At 37.0% G+C, this 15,614-nt stretch overlaps 1 protein-coding gene across 1 annotated transcript in view; it reads left to right on the top strand.

Moving 5' to 3' along the window:
• Positions 1–15,614, top strand: part of LOC118737540 (protein alan shepard-like) — a 320,435-nt gene that overhangs the window by 131,324 nt on the left and 173,497 nt on the right. Inside the window, exon 3 of the mRNA XM_036468114.1 lies at positions 8,372–8,516. Coding sequence (XP_036324007.1) covers positions 8,372–8,516 — 145 coding nt within the window. The remainder of the gene's footprint in view (positions 1–8,371; positions 8,517–15,614) is intronic.

Raw genomic sequence — 15,614 nt, forward strand, 5'->3', positions numbered from 1 at the left:
TACTTTTGGTATCGACACTGCCCAACACTAATATGTATGTATGACTGGTGGTTTTTTGTTTTACATACAGAAAACACAATGAAATGTATTTAACTCGCATAGCTGCGTGCGTCTTTGCATTGCGGTCACTTTTATTATAGCTCCTTGTTTCTCATTTCCTTTTCACTTTTCACTTTTTTCCGTACCTTTCTGTTTTTGTTTTTCGCGTAACAGAAAAAATGAGATTACAAACCGTGCGCTTGTTTTAAATATGCTGACTTCCTTCCATTACACTGTTTGTTCATATCTCCGCGCTTGTCACTTGTTGGTGAGTTATTGCACGCAGGCGGTCAACGTTCGTACGGTTGACAATGTTTTCATGACTGCATGCGTGCGGCCGACTGGCCTCTTTTACGTTTACTTCAAAAGATGCAAAAACTTATCATTTTCGAGACTGCGTGTGGTCAGCTCATTTAGCATAATTCAAAGCCGTTTGTCGGAGAATGTTTCGAAAATTTTGGTTTTATAATTTAAAAAAGTAAAACATATCGACTTACAAGGAACAAAGAGCATAGCTCTGAGTATTTCGTAGACTATCAAGAAATCAAAGTCTGCATTAAGGTTGAATTAAAAGTGAAATAAAATAATCAGTCCATGTTTAAAAATGATTGAGATAGATTACGAAAATGGGTTATAATTAGGCAACGCGCACTCTGGGTCACATTTGAGATACGCTGGTCAAGGCAGATAGACAGGGAGCTTAAGTCAGGGCACTGCGATTTATTGGGTCTTATGCATAAAAAAAGCTTGTAAAATGAGCTTAAGTTCCGACGCGACTTTCGGTACAAATTCTTGAGCTTGAGCGCACTTCTTTGGTGCAAAAGTTGAGTCTGAGCGTAAGCTCATTTTTTTTTTTTGCATGAGGCCCATTATTTTTAAGGGCTCACAAAAGTCTGTTCACGATTAGATTCGGCTGCAAAAAGCTTATACTCTTGAAGCTACCAGAACGCTAAGTAAATTTGTGCCTTTAAGAAGTTACCAAACAATAAGATATTTATTGGGCCCCACAAAAGGCGAATCCAATAGCAAAACGAAACTGTTTTAGGACTGCTACTTTTCCATTTCCACGGGCCATTAATTCTCCCTTCTCTGAGTTATGACAGTTAATGAATTGCTGCCGTCCCTGCCAGCGAGGGGCCTTGGATCATTGCCTATGCTGACGACCATGTGGGGGAAAAATTTCGACAAACGATATCATGTAAGACAAACTAAAAGTAAATGAAAGAGAAACCAAGAAGAAAGGCCTGGGTGTTAACCTGGATAAAACTTACTTAGTTCTCTTTAGAAGGAACTACAAAATCCTCTCACTGCAGCTTCCTGCCATTGACACCACGAAGCTGACATTTGGGAAATCCGCAAAGTATCTAGGGTAATAAATTTAAGATAACGCGTTAAAAAAGCAATGGGAGCTATAAGGGGAAATTGGGAATAGCCTGCAGCTGCCCTCAAGCATAATGCGCTGGCCTTATACACTGGTTGTTAGGCCTACTCTGCTCTGCCGGATCTTGGCGTTGTGGCCAAGTCTCAACAAGAATCTACAACATAACAAATTGAAAAGTTTTAAAGAACTGCGATGCTCTGAAGCTGCGGGGTTCTACGCACAATTTAAAACATTTTACTTAATATTCTTTCCAATCGAAGTTATAGGAAAACAATCAACAGGTGGCGCCTCCCTGAGGCTGTGGGAACTACCCATCTGGTGAGACACTCAGCACGGCTCTTTCTGGAATAGAACTTGGTACATAGTTTGTTCTTCACCTGGTATAGGTGCCGGGCGCCAAAACATCTCCGGCAACGAAAAGGCGGACGAACTTGCAAGAAGTTGCACATACGTTCTGCTTTTCCAATACTAGGCATGTCTAGGCATGCCGCTCGCAACCTGAAAGCTTGTTCTATGAGACTTATCTCTTAAACTAGCAAGAGGCAGGCAAGATAGTCTCAAAACTAGCAGAGACACAAAACTTATGTAGCCAAAATGGATCGAAAAGTGTTAGAAAGGTATCCTAATGCTGAGCAGAAAATACTTAGCCACGTCCGTGAGCCTGCTAACAGGCCAAGTTGCCATTGAAAGGCATGCGCGGATATTAGGGGCTTCCCATAATGACTTCTGAATAAGCAGCAGGAATGAAGAAAAGTCAGAAACCTTTTCGAACGCGATACCGCAATGGACCCAAAATTTAAAGGCCTGGGTGTGCTAATGGGGTCCGCACTATTGATCTTTTCGATATCACAGATGGTTTATTGCTTGGTCTCTATGGAAAAAATACAATTTTGTGGAGGAAGACATTTTCTGCATGAGTGCCCGTAATCAAATCCGCGTAATTAAATGTTGTTTTTCATATTAAGTTTGATCAAATGCAGGGATACATGGCGTATGAGTATTACTATTTCGTGCACAAATTCCAGACAAAATATAAAAATAAATTATTAATTTCACACACACACAAAAGTCTCTAACCCTTCAACATAAAAGGGACAAGGTTTACCTTCGTTTTTTTTTTGACGTTGCTGAATCCAAACCCGTCGTCCCTTTGACACCAATAGCTCAGGATCAAGGGCAATTTATTGAACGAGAAAACCCCGAATCCTCTAAGGAAAAGAATAAGCATGAACGAGCAAAAGAGAGCAAGCATGATGAAACTAAGCCGTCTTCAAATGGGGAGAACTTATTAAAATATCGGTTATATTAATATGGGTTTGTTGTTCCATCAAAATAAATATATGACAAAAATACTCATAAAAATACGTACAAAGCGACACCCGAGTGAAACATCGACCCATCTCGGCAGCCAGTTCGAAATCGCTCTATCTCAGAAAACTTTTCAAGAACGCCCTACTTTAGAATTTGGTTGCAGAACGCCCTATCTCAAATGAAAGTATATTGACATTGTGCTGAGATAGGGCATTTTTGAACTGAGTTCTGAGATAAGGCGTCCTTCAATCAATTTCTGCGATAGGCCGTTCTTCAACAAGTTCTGAAATAGGGCGCTGTTGGAAAGTTTTCTGAGATAGAGCGTTTTCGAACTGGCTGCCGAGATACGGCGATCCTCCACTCAAGTGTCGATATGTACAAACACAAAGTAATAAAAAAAAAAACAAATTTTAAAAATTCCTTTTCTAAAGTATTTTTAGAGCAACTAAATTTTTGAAAATTCAGTATTTGGAAAATTGTGAAACAAGCTATAGGTGTATATCACCAAATAAAAGTACCAAAAAAAAAAAAATAAATAAATAAAAAATTGCGCATCTTTAAAAGAGCGCTGAAACCATTTTCTTTGTTATTAAAAAAATACTTCTAATTTTCCTGTAAATTTTCTTAACGTTCAGATAAGGCATTTTGCATTGATGTTGAAAATACATATGCGCTGTGATCAGCTACACGAATTAGTGGCGTGGCAGCACAAGTAAACAACATTTGAACTTTCATCACTAAGCATTTATTACAAACCCAAATAAATTTACCCGAAAATATACCCATTACCATTTATTTGTCAACAGTGGCTTCGTTCAGCCTCTACACTTTGCTTTATTTTCTACTTTTGAGTCCTACGTTTCACCTTCTCACTCACCAGCTTAATGTATTTCATCGAAATTCTAATTTGTTAAATTTTTGCGGCTGACCGCAGTTGTCCTGCTATACATTTATACCAAAAATATCTAACAGCCTGTGTCCCAAGGTAACTGTTTGTGTTAGGCTTTAATTGTGTTGCTCTCGCATTGCCGAATGATGCCTTTGCTATTGCTAATGTCCTATTACTTTTGTGGCGGTGCCTTTTGTTGTCTTGTGCGTAATGTTTTGTGTGCATTGTATTACTGTTGTGTGTCATTTACTTAATTTTCTATTTTTTTTTTGTTTTTGTTGCCACATAAAAATTTCACCCAAAATGTGCTGGGTAGGACACGCCCTTTAATAAACTCGAGTAATGTGCACATTAACCAAATTCATTTGCTGCTGCTGCTGCTGCTGTTGCTGTTGCTGTTGCTGTTGCTGGTGGCGCTTCTGCTGCAAGGAACGTTTGTCTGCCTCTTTTGTCGGCTTGGCGTGTGGCTGTGACAAATTTTGTGTGCAACGCGTATGCGAGTGTGCGTATGACAAATTTACATGGACACACACCTCTATGGGTACAATCGCGCGCAAATGCTGTTCGCAGACAAATGAGCAGGCGTTGGCAGGGCGTCAGCGGTTGGCCAGTGCAGATATTCGACCCAAAACATATTTCCTACTTGCCCGCTTCAATGAATGCTCTAATATAGCTTTCTTTTGCTGCGTGTATTACATTTTTTCTGGCAAATTTCAATTTCTTTTCCACATAGTTTAACGTTTGTTGGCAATTTCGAAATTTTATATCTCGTATTCTCTTTCATTTGAAGTGAAAATTGTTTATTGAGCAATTTGGATTTTGTCTGATGCATTCTTAAGTTTTTTTTTTTTGGTTTTGCTTTCTGACCTCGCTGTGCTTATGAATTTAACAATTTTATATTTGCTCTGCAGTTTATTTCATTTGGAGACACAAACAATTCCAGATATATAAACAATTCTAACGCAGTTAGCCAGACATGTTAGTGTGAAATGTTTCTAGAATTACAAATATTATAAAAGCTCAAAAAGGCAACAACAATCTTAATACATATGTATGTACATATGTAGTATGTGACGCTCTTAAATTGACATATATATGAATTCGCCTTGGTAGAGAATTGTTACAGAAACGAGCTACAGATATCACTACAAGTACATCAGAATAACATAAACATAGTGAGGATTGTTAAAATTCATGAAACGTTAGCGATGCAAATGCGATAGTTCTGGTAATGTATTTTTTCAAAAATGTCATAGAGGTCATTTGACCGCTTTGGTATTTCTAGTGTTAAAGAGCTGAAATCATTTCAGTCATATAATTTCTTTATTAAAAATAATCACGTATATGAATAAAAAGCGGCTACCACTTCATTTGCATTTGAACTCGATTGAGAAGAAATTGCTCCTTTTCTGCACTTTGCAATTTAATACAAAAAAAATTTCAAAACGTGGGCTCAACTAGTTTCTCGCAAATTTTATTAGCTTTCGTTAAAAAAAAATAATCAAATTGAGTGAAAAATGAAGCGTCCAATGAATTGAGAACATAAAATGCTAATTTTGAACCACTGTACGATGGTGCTCTGGTTAAATCGTCTCTCGTCTCGGTACCCTGGGGTTAGTATCAAAGCCGCTGATTCATATAATCCAAAAGAACTGCAGGCCCAAACCAACGATTTGTTTCAAAATATATATTATGTATTTGTAGAATTTTTTAACCTTGGGAAGAGTTAGCGAGTTGAAGCCAATTTGGGAAAATGTATTTGCTAAACTTTACTGATGGTCTTCGAAGAAATTAGTCATGCTTGAAAAATAGAATGACTTGCCTATGTACTATATATTAAAATAAAAAAAAATAAACTTTAACTCATTGTAAAACTAAGTTGTAATAGAGTATTTCAAAATAAATTTGATGTTTAAATACCAGTCAAAAATATTAAGGCCAATCGTCTTGATTCCCTGATGAATTGGCCGATATCGTCTATCGTAGATCCTAATTTATCTGTTAGTTTTATTTGTGTGTGTCTTCCGAGTACTTTATACCTAACAGCCGCTAAACCCGGGCATTCACAAAGGAAATGCTGGAAATTTTCTTCGCTAACTTCTACCTTCGCCAAGAAAATGCAGTGCAACCACCTCGGATTCCTTCAAGTAGACTCCTGCCTTCACCAATTCATTGGCCTTCTCATGTTGCCTTCAATGTTGCGATGGTTAGAAACTCAGACAAAAAAGGCGCTAATTGACGAAGATACCGTTTTCACTTCTGGGCTAGCTGAGAGTTAATGGTCGGTGATGCTAGTGTTAACAGAGGTGCTTGGCTGTCAGAGCATATTGCCGCTTTTCTCTATTCTACCGATGCCATTTCCTGGAACATTAAAAGCTTTAAGGATGCCTAAGACTTCCACTTGAAAGATGCTTACGTCATTTCCTAGACGGAGAGGCAAGGAGACACTGGGTTCATCAGAGTACACACCACAGCCCATCTTTCAGCCGTCGGTATAGATACAGATTGCCGCTTTACCGGCCACTATGCCCCCTGCCGACTCCCTTCTGGATGGGTCTTTCACTTGTATGTTTTTGAAGCTGAGTTTAAATACCATATAGTAGGCCTTTTGTCATGATTGTTTTTCGTTGATGATCGTCCTGTAACTGAATTGGCGAGTTTCCCATATCCCTGCCTCTCTGAGTCTGGCTGCAGATTTCAAGGCCAATTCATTCAGGTGGAGATCAATAGGGATTAATTGTAACATTCTGTTTAACGTTTATTTCGCGCAAGACCTTAGTGCGCCTGTTGCTCTTGGCCGCCTGTTGCCCCCCAGTGCTCTATGTAAGGGACCTTGTTTATTTACATTATAATGTTTTTGTATGCCCGGCCAATAGACTAGTGTGCTGAGTTCACCTGAAGATCCCCTTTTAAGTATAGTATGCTATGTATCTATCTATGATATTCAATGTTAAGAAAGAGAGAGAGTTGAGAGAAAGGGCCCGTAACTGCTAATAGCACATCATCGGCGTACGCCACAACTTTAAAGCCTCCTTTCTTCAGATCTTTCAGTATGGCTTAGGTAATAACATCGTTAATCAACTGGCTCCCGAAAATTGACTTTTACATTCCTTCTAACAAACGCCAAATTATTCAAAAACTTCGCAAGGATTTCTTGATGTTTTTACATTTTTTACATTATTAAACAAATCTTGTTGTTTTTTTACTCTTATTTATTGGGTAAACAATGAGAAATTACAGAATTCTGGTTTCCTCAACACCAAATACTTAACTATGGCGCTATATATATAAAATGACTTACATATATTTACATTTTTAGTAGCGTCGTACACTCACATACGCACGGTCAATTCTCCTGATGGCCGTAACGAAGTTTAATGTTTCAATTAGAAATAGCGTCGGAACTAAACCCCTTCTTTTTCACAATAAAAACTAGGTATCGTTCAGTTAAATATACTTGCATATGTATGTACATTAGGGTGGTCCAAAATAAGTAAATTCGGACTCACCTCCTAGGATTGTTCTATATCCAAGAAAAATTTGCCCTTATTTTTTATTTTTTAATAAAAAAAAATACTGAGAGGTCGCTCAAAGCTCTCAAAGTATTCCATATATTTTGTATGGAAAAAAAACAAATTTTCATAGAAATAGTACAGAATTCTCGAAAACCAATATTTTTCGATCGGAAAACTCTGGTTCTCTTCAGGAGACTTCCAGTAACGATACCCAGTTGTTTATTTAACATTTTTATAATTCTAAAGGGTTTTTATTTTTCCCCCTTCCCGGACCTTCAAAATATAGTTACTATGAAAAAATGGTTAAATAAACAATTGGGAATTATTACTGGGAAACAGAAAGAAACAGAGTTTTTCGATCGAAAGAAATTGCTTTTCCAGAAATGTATTCTATTTATATCTGTGTTCATATGGAATGCTAGCTTATGTCGAAAGGCTGGCTTTTGTATAATGTGGCATTCGCAGCATACGATTGATTGCATATGACTCACTGGTGCCGAGATTTTGAAGAACTAAACGTGCAAGAAATAGTTCCGATACTAACCGGTCAATATTCTTATTAATTCTCGTCAAAAAATTACGTGTCGCTTAAAGTATAAAGGGAATGCCGCATTATACTAAAGCCAGCTTCTCAACATAAGCTACTATTCCATACGAACACAGAAATGAAAAGCTTTTTTTCCCATATAAAATACATGGAAATTTGGAGCGCCTTGAGCGACCTCTAAATATTTTTTTATTACAAAAAAAAAAAAAAATGGGGGTATATTTTTCGGTATAGAACAATCCTAGAGGTGAGAGCATAAAAATTCCGACTTTACTTTTTCACATACATTTTTGGACCACGCTTATGTACATATGTATATCGTATGTATGGTATGTATTACGTAAGTTTTCCTTTTGTCTTTTTGGTAAACTATGAATTGCTTGCCAATGTTGGGACGAGCAGAATGCTGCCGCACCACACTCGCTCGGGCGTATAAATCACATCTACTATTTATGACCTCTTGCAAATGAAATTGTGTGCTTGTATATGTTTGCGTTCGTTTGGTCGTCGTACGCCCATCACGCTCTCAATTTCCTTTTTAGCACACCACCTATCTTTCGAAGCGTGCTAATGTGTATGTACGTATGTATGTAGTGTATTCGTTTCGCTATAGTAGATATGTAGTGTAAATTGTAAATATTTCATTGCTTTCTTTCATTACCCGTATTCTTATTTGTTTTAATTTCTAGAATGGAAAATTGCCCACAAACATTCCGCTACTTGAAGCGTTACGCAACAACAATTGGGCTGCTGCGCTGTCAGCGGTAAGAGGTGGTGATGCTGTTGGCAGTGATTCTGATGATTCTAGTAGCAACGAGCGACCTGGAAAGAACAGTGAGTACCCCATGGAAATTTATTTCTACCTTAAGTAGGGTTATAAGAATTCGCCGTTCTTGCGAAGCTATGTTAATATTTTATAGCTTTTTATTTGGTATGCACAAATATAGAAGTATGTAAGTATGTATGTATATATTAAATACTGCGTTGATGCGAAGGGTAGGTAGTGTGGTGTTTTCTTTATTGAAATATTTGTTTGTGTAAAACATGGAAAATGTATTTGCACCGGTTTTAATGAGCTCATATAGTACAAGCACAAATACTCAAATGAGGTGTGTGATGAGAGGATGAAAAGGGTGTTGCTCTATGTGCGACTCAAGGGTGTTATTTGGAGATATTTAATGCATTAATGTAAATGTATTTGAAATGCCTGACAATTTCATTTGTCTTGTGTGTTTTTCTAAAAGTGTTTTGTGTAAATTTAGTGCACTACACCAAAATAAAAATTTTTTGTTGCTTTACCAAATAAATGGTAATGAAGTGATAAATTCAAATATGTTTTATAAAATTCATTCATATACACGTGAAATATATAAAGTTTTTAAATTTATTCGGTTGTTATGGTTTTTAGTCTTTACTTTAAAAACTTTAAATCGTAGAAAAATGGTGCTTAAAAGACTAGTTCTTGTAGTCTTTATAGCGGCACACATGCTTTTTTGTTAATCAGCAATTCACGCTTACTTAATAAGTAAGCATAGCGAACACAAAACCGGGTATCGTTATTCTGCAAAAATTCCTTACCTGATATATGCTCACCGGCAGCTCCTGGTATCAAACCCTTATCAGTTCATACTAAAATATCGGAACTGAGACATAAGAAGTAAAGATTTTTAGAAATAAAAGAAAGAACCGATTAAAAAAAAAAACAACTTTACTTCTATCCTATAAAATTTGGACAACCTCACATACGAAGTTTTGCATTTTCTTGATACGCGGTTTTGTACTTTAAACGACGATATGCATGTAAATATTTCGTCGTTGAAATGACTAAAGTAATAAGTAGCTGACTTCACGAGATCATCAAAGCTTCTACATACATATGTATATCAGAGGTGTTAATTAATGCAATACTTAACTATTCATTTGATTGGGAGTCAATTGCAATAATCTTCACTGGGACTAAAAAAAAGTGAATACTTATTCATTTTTATTAGTCATGACTAATGTGACCAACTATTTCATAGCTCAAGAAGTATAGCCTAGTTTGGGTTAAGTTAACGCCGCAAGCCGATTACGAAATTTCGAATGCAGCTAATTACGCCAGCTCCTCCTAGCCTCGCGAAGGCTGGATAGTCTAAAAGAAAGTTTGGAGATAACTCCACTTCATCCTCCTCTTGACAGCTGATACAAAAGGATGAGTTGAAATTCCTAGTCTCACCGCATGAATAGCAATCGCACAATGGCCTCTCAGAACCCCATCACTAGCTCTTGAGAGGTAATGTGTTTTAAAGTGCCCTATAAAAACTTTTTCTGCAGCAGAGAAACGTTTTATTTTCCTTTTTTATGTTACAAAAGGACCCGGTTTCCCTTAGTAGTAGCAGTCCATGCTGCGACAATTCTTCCTGCAATATCCGCAGGCGCAGCGTTCAACCTATGTATGTTAAGCGCCAGTGTAGGTGTGGTTCCTAATGTTCAGCTAATTCCTGTGTTACAAGTGTATCCTTCTCTAAAGAGTTCCATTAGACAAAGGCTCCGTAAAACAATACAGGCTTAAATCTGGTTTACTAGAGCTTATGAATTAGTTTGGGCGAAAGACCCCACCTTTTACCGATACAGCAGTACAAGGCCACCGACATCTTTCCTACCCTTTTCTCAAAAGGTCAGCATCATCTACATAGGCGATCACCCGATAGACCACTTTTTCTTGTTCCTCTAGAAGGTCGTTTACAACTGCAATCTAGAGCAGGGGAGAGAGAACACCACCTTGTAGAGTACTCCTTTTGACTCTGCACTGTTTCCACTCCGCCGTGACAGTTCTGTCACGAAGTAAGCTGTAGATAAGCCTTATTAGGTTAGTTTCAGCCCCCAGATTATGAATATACTTGACTATTGCCTCTGGACAGACATTGTTGACGGCCCCTTCGATATCGAAGAAGACCACTTTACCAGTGTGTGCAGGGCGGTATTCACCGAACTTTTACTGCAATAAGCAAATTGAGCTCTTGAAAGACATTCACGAGGAATCGCGTTTCTTATGTACAGGTCTATCAGTCTCGCTAGCATTTTTAGCAAAAGTGTTTTTAGCGAAAACGAAGAGACAGATAGGCCTAAAATCCCTAAGAGAAACATGACAGCCTTTTCCGGCCTTCGGGATGAACGCAACACTGACTACCCTCCAAGCCTTTGGGATGTACCCGGTCCTAACGCAGTTCGTATAAATAGGATCCAACCAATTGCACGATACCCTCAGATCCTCTTGCAGCTACGCAAGCATGGTGCCATCGGTCCCACGCGACTTTAATGGTTTGAACAAATTTATAGCCCAGGCCATGTGACGATCGTCCAGAAGATCGGAGAAGTACAGGACCTGGGGGGAGATTATGTAACCAGTTAGCGACAATTTTCGAACCGATAAATTTATATCATGCGTGAAAACGAACGATAGCGATCCGAAAATTGTCGCTAACTGGTTACAGAATCTCCCTCCTGAAGTAAAAATTATCACAAAGAAATACATTTGACTGTACTTCGAAGACCGAAGTACAAGAGCGAAAAAAGAAGTACTGTACTTCCGTTGCGGTTTGTATGGAAAAAGCGCCCCGTTTCAACAAATTTTTTTCTCACAATTTTGAACATTTATCGTTTTGCATTATTGGTTGAAAAAGAATACAAAGCAAATATAGACCAAAAGCATTGAATTTTTAAAATTTGGCCGCCCCACGGAGATTTTTGGATCCTGAACACTTGTTTTCTCAAGAACACGAATTGATCCAGTAAATCTGAGTATGAGGTATTGTTTGTGTGGCCAACGACTATCAAACCTGATAATTGCGCACTCTAGGTATGTTTTCTGTGTTCCACACTACAATAAGTCTAATAAGCTTTCTTAAAAATTCTAACATACATAAATAAATACAGTTATACTCAATCAAAAATAATTTTTCAAAAAACTCAACGTGCTAAAGTCACTGTCAATGAGACTTACTTTTCATATGCGTCTAAAGCAGGGATCACACGATTTGTACATTTGTACACAAAATGCCAAATTTAGATTTGTCCACACTTGCGCATTTGGATAGCGATGTACAAATGATTTGTTTTGCGATCAGACGATTTGGCTGCCAAAGATCCAAATGATTTGGCACACATTTGCGCACAGCAGTAAAGTGACAAATATTGTCCACATTCATTCACACGATTTGACTATTTGGTCATAAATACATACTTAAACAGCTGATCCAGTGTCAACCATACTCTTGCATCTATGATTTTGTGAGATTTGAAGTGAAATAAACAAAAATAATATGTACGCACAGGTACTCAGAATTTTGAATACACTCTCAAAATCTGGGCTGAAGGTAAAAAACGCGTTTTTCATAGGTTGAAGCATATACTTGCTCGTAACTTTATTTCTGTTTGCCCGATGAAAAATACTTACATATGCCATTTAAGAGAAAACATTTCGTTGTTTACAACCATTTATAAATGGTTAATTTGTCTTCAGAATGGGCACCCTATGTATGTATACTAGTTAACAAAATAGTCGGACAAGTCGTAATTTAAAATGAAAAATGTTAAAAATTTAAATTTTGCATATCGATGGCTGAGTGGAAGATCGACCTATCTCGGAAGCCAGTTCAAAAACGCCCTATCTCTGAAAGTTTTTCAAGAACGCCCTACTTCAAAGTTTGATTGAAAAACGCCCTATTTCAGAATTTGGTTGAATAACGCCCTATCACAGAATTCATTTCGAAAACGCCCTATCTCAAACGAAAATACATTGAAAATAAGCCGATATAGGGCGTTTTTGAATTGGCAGCTGAGATAGGGCGTTTTTCAATGAAATCCTGAAGTAGGGCGTTCTTGAAAAGTTTTCTGAGATAGAGCGTTGTTAAAAAATTTTCTGAGATAGGGCGTTTTCGAACTGGTTGCCGAGATAGGTCGATCTTCCACTCAGCCATCGATATACTCTGTAAGATTCCTTTCAGTGATCGGACTTCTACCACATTGTTGTAGATCTGCCTCTTTTTTGAACACACCTACCACACAAGGTCTGAAATCTACCACATACTGGCGTTTTTGAGTAGTTTTATTTTTGCTCAACATAAGTTTCTTAATTTTAAGAGCAAAAATTGTCTAACACTAAACACTAACAACAGGCAGAATGGGAGGATAAAATAAGCTGTAAAGTAGTAAATTTTGTCAATATTCAATTTTTCGACATCAAACATGGTTTTATTGTGTTAAATTGCAAAATATATGATTTATAAAAGGAATTAATAGCGAAAATGATAAAAACCGACGATTTTTGTGAAAGCATTAGCAAATTTCAGTGCATCTCAAATTTCTAAAGCGTTGTTTACTTTTACTTGAGAATTATCAAAATCGGCAAATCCCAAGTAGCATTTCTGGAACGAGCCACGTTTGTTCGCTACATCGTGATGTGATAAAAAAAGCTGGAAGGAAACTGTCAAGGAAAAAAATTGCCAAAACCAACGCAATTTTTATCAACTTCAATCATGCACTTTATTATACTAAAATTAATTTTGTTTTAGATTCTGATTAAAATGTTTGCAATTTAGGAGAAACCTTGCAGATTTTTTTAATTTTAATTTTTGTACAAAGTTTGATCCAAAACCTGAGATCTACCACATTTTTTTGAAATCTATCAAATTTTTTTAGGTTCTACCACACAAATTTTTTTGAAGTCCGATCACTGATTCCTTTGCCATTTCTTAAGATAAATCATCAATTTAAACATTGTTGTAAGCAGCGATATGTCTTATCTTGAATCACATACACATATACGTATTTTTCACCGGGTAAACAGAAATAAAGTTACGAGCAAGTATACCTGTGCGTCACCCTTTGAAAAACGCGGTTTTTGACCTTAAGCCCAGATTTTGAGGGTGTATTTAAAATTTTGAGTATGCAGATTTTACTGCTTAGATAGACCTACAACAAGTATGAACCTCGAAAAAAACTATATACATTTTTTTGTCACAAAGTGTAATTTAGATCGCCTTTAATAATCTGTATATCGTCGTTTAAAGTACAAAACCGCGTATCAACAAAATGCAAAGCCGCCTATGTGAGGTTGCATAAATTATTATCTAGATAGTAAAAACACTCATATTTCAAAATGGTTCTCTTTTTTTATAAAGCAATCGCATGTATATTTCAGGACGAATGGATAAGGATTGAGCCAACAGCTTCTGTAAGCAAATTCAATTTTTGGCAGCAAATGTCAGTTACGCGATTTTGCAGAATGACGGTACGCGGGTTTGTACTTTATACGACGATATGCATGTATGTATATGTGTATAGCCAGCAAAAACTTCGGAAAGAGATCCGAAAACTGAAAGAAAGGTGAATAGTAAAGTGCCACGAAGGGTTGTGAAACGAATACTTTTCCGACTGGTTTTCTGAAATTTTTCATTCTGAACTTCAAATATGCTTTTTCAAAGTTAATTATACTCAGAAATTAATTATACTTTTAATATGTTCGTCTGCCGGCATAAGAACCTGGGACCTCATGAAAGCTTACAAATAGTCGCACGCTTCTCTGCACACTCAGCTACTGTCGAATACGTATATGTACACGTTTTCAAATGTTCAGTTTGAGCAAATATTTTAAAATTGTTGTTTTCAAATAACGTGATATTTTTCGGTAGTTTTCGGATATGAATATTATATTAAATATTAAAATTTTACCAAAATTGGAAAATACAAGGGTTCACAAGCACGAAATGGCAATGCCGCTCAACAATATTTGTATATTTGTCACTGGCATTTGTCATCAAGTGGCAAATCAGATATTTGGTCATTTGCGTAATTTTCATTTGGCTTATGTAGCAGCATTGCATTCACACGATTTGGCCACCAGGGTTGTTTTTCATTTGCCACAAGAAGGCAAATATTTGGCTTTTCTCATAAATGACAAATGTAATTTAGCGTTCACATGATTTGTCTATGAATTTGACAAATTTTTAGCCAAATGTACAAATCGTGTGATCCCAGCTTTAATCACAATGAATATAATGTCTCTATAAATAAGTAAAGCCGGAAATTACATCTGCATTCATTCGTTATTCAGAACTTCATTAAAAAAACCTCACCATCGACTTAAACGAAAATGAAAGGAAATGAAAAGAGAATTTTAAAGTCATATATTTACATACATACATATGTATGTTCTTTTAATGCCAGTAGGTAAGGCTGATGGAAATTTAACCTACCACTTTCACGAAAGAAGTTCCGCGTTACATTCGAATTCACATTTATTTTGATGGCCAGTCGGCGAACAGAAGCGCGAATGACATAATTTGTGATTTATTTGCATTATACTGTCAACTTTCGCACAAGCCAGCGCGCTACTGCGACAATAGCAAAGGTGGTGTATGCCATTTTTTTTGCGCCAAACGCGAAAACTTTTTACGGGGATAAAAAAAAAATTATGTAGATGGAACCGAAAAAAATGCTAAACGACAAACTTTGTTAACTCCATGGCGAGTCTCGAAAAGTATGGCTATTATGCACACATCCATTGCTGATGTCTCTGCTGCTGCTGCTGCTGCTGCTGTGTAAACCTACATACATGCATACAGAGTATGTATGTAAACTGCTGTTGTTGTTGTTTTTGGACTGTTGCGGTTGTTGTCGCCGTTGTCCGACAATCAAAACTGTCACTAAAGAAATCCGAACAATTTTTCAAAGCGTCGACGTTTTATACGCAGCAGCTGAAACAGTTTCATAACAGCTAGCAATTTTGAGGCATTTCCACTACAAATCGCATGCCTGTGTCGGTATATATGTATGCAAGTCCTTAAATATGTTCTTACAAACTTACGTATTTGTATAAAGGTATATATATGGGGCGTTGCTTACCAAAAAGGATGGGGTTTACTTACACTTCATGTGTTTGATTTCTTTAAA

The sequence above is a fragment of the Rhagoletis pomonella genome, unplaced genomic scaffold (genome assembly GCF_013731165.1).
Source record: "Rhagoletis pomonella isolate Grant_MI unplaced genomic scaffold, Rhpom_1.0 Rhpom_scaffold_00004, whole genome shotgun sequence".
Classification (NCBI taxonomy): Eukaryota; Metazoa; Arthropoda; class Insecta; order Diptera; family Tephritidae; genus Rhagoletis; species Rhagoletis pomonella.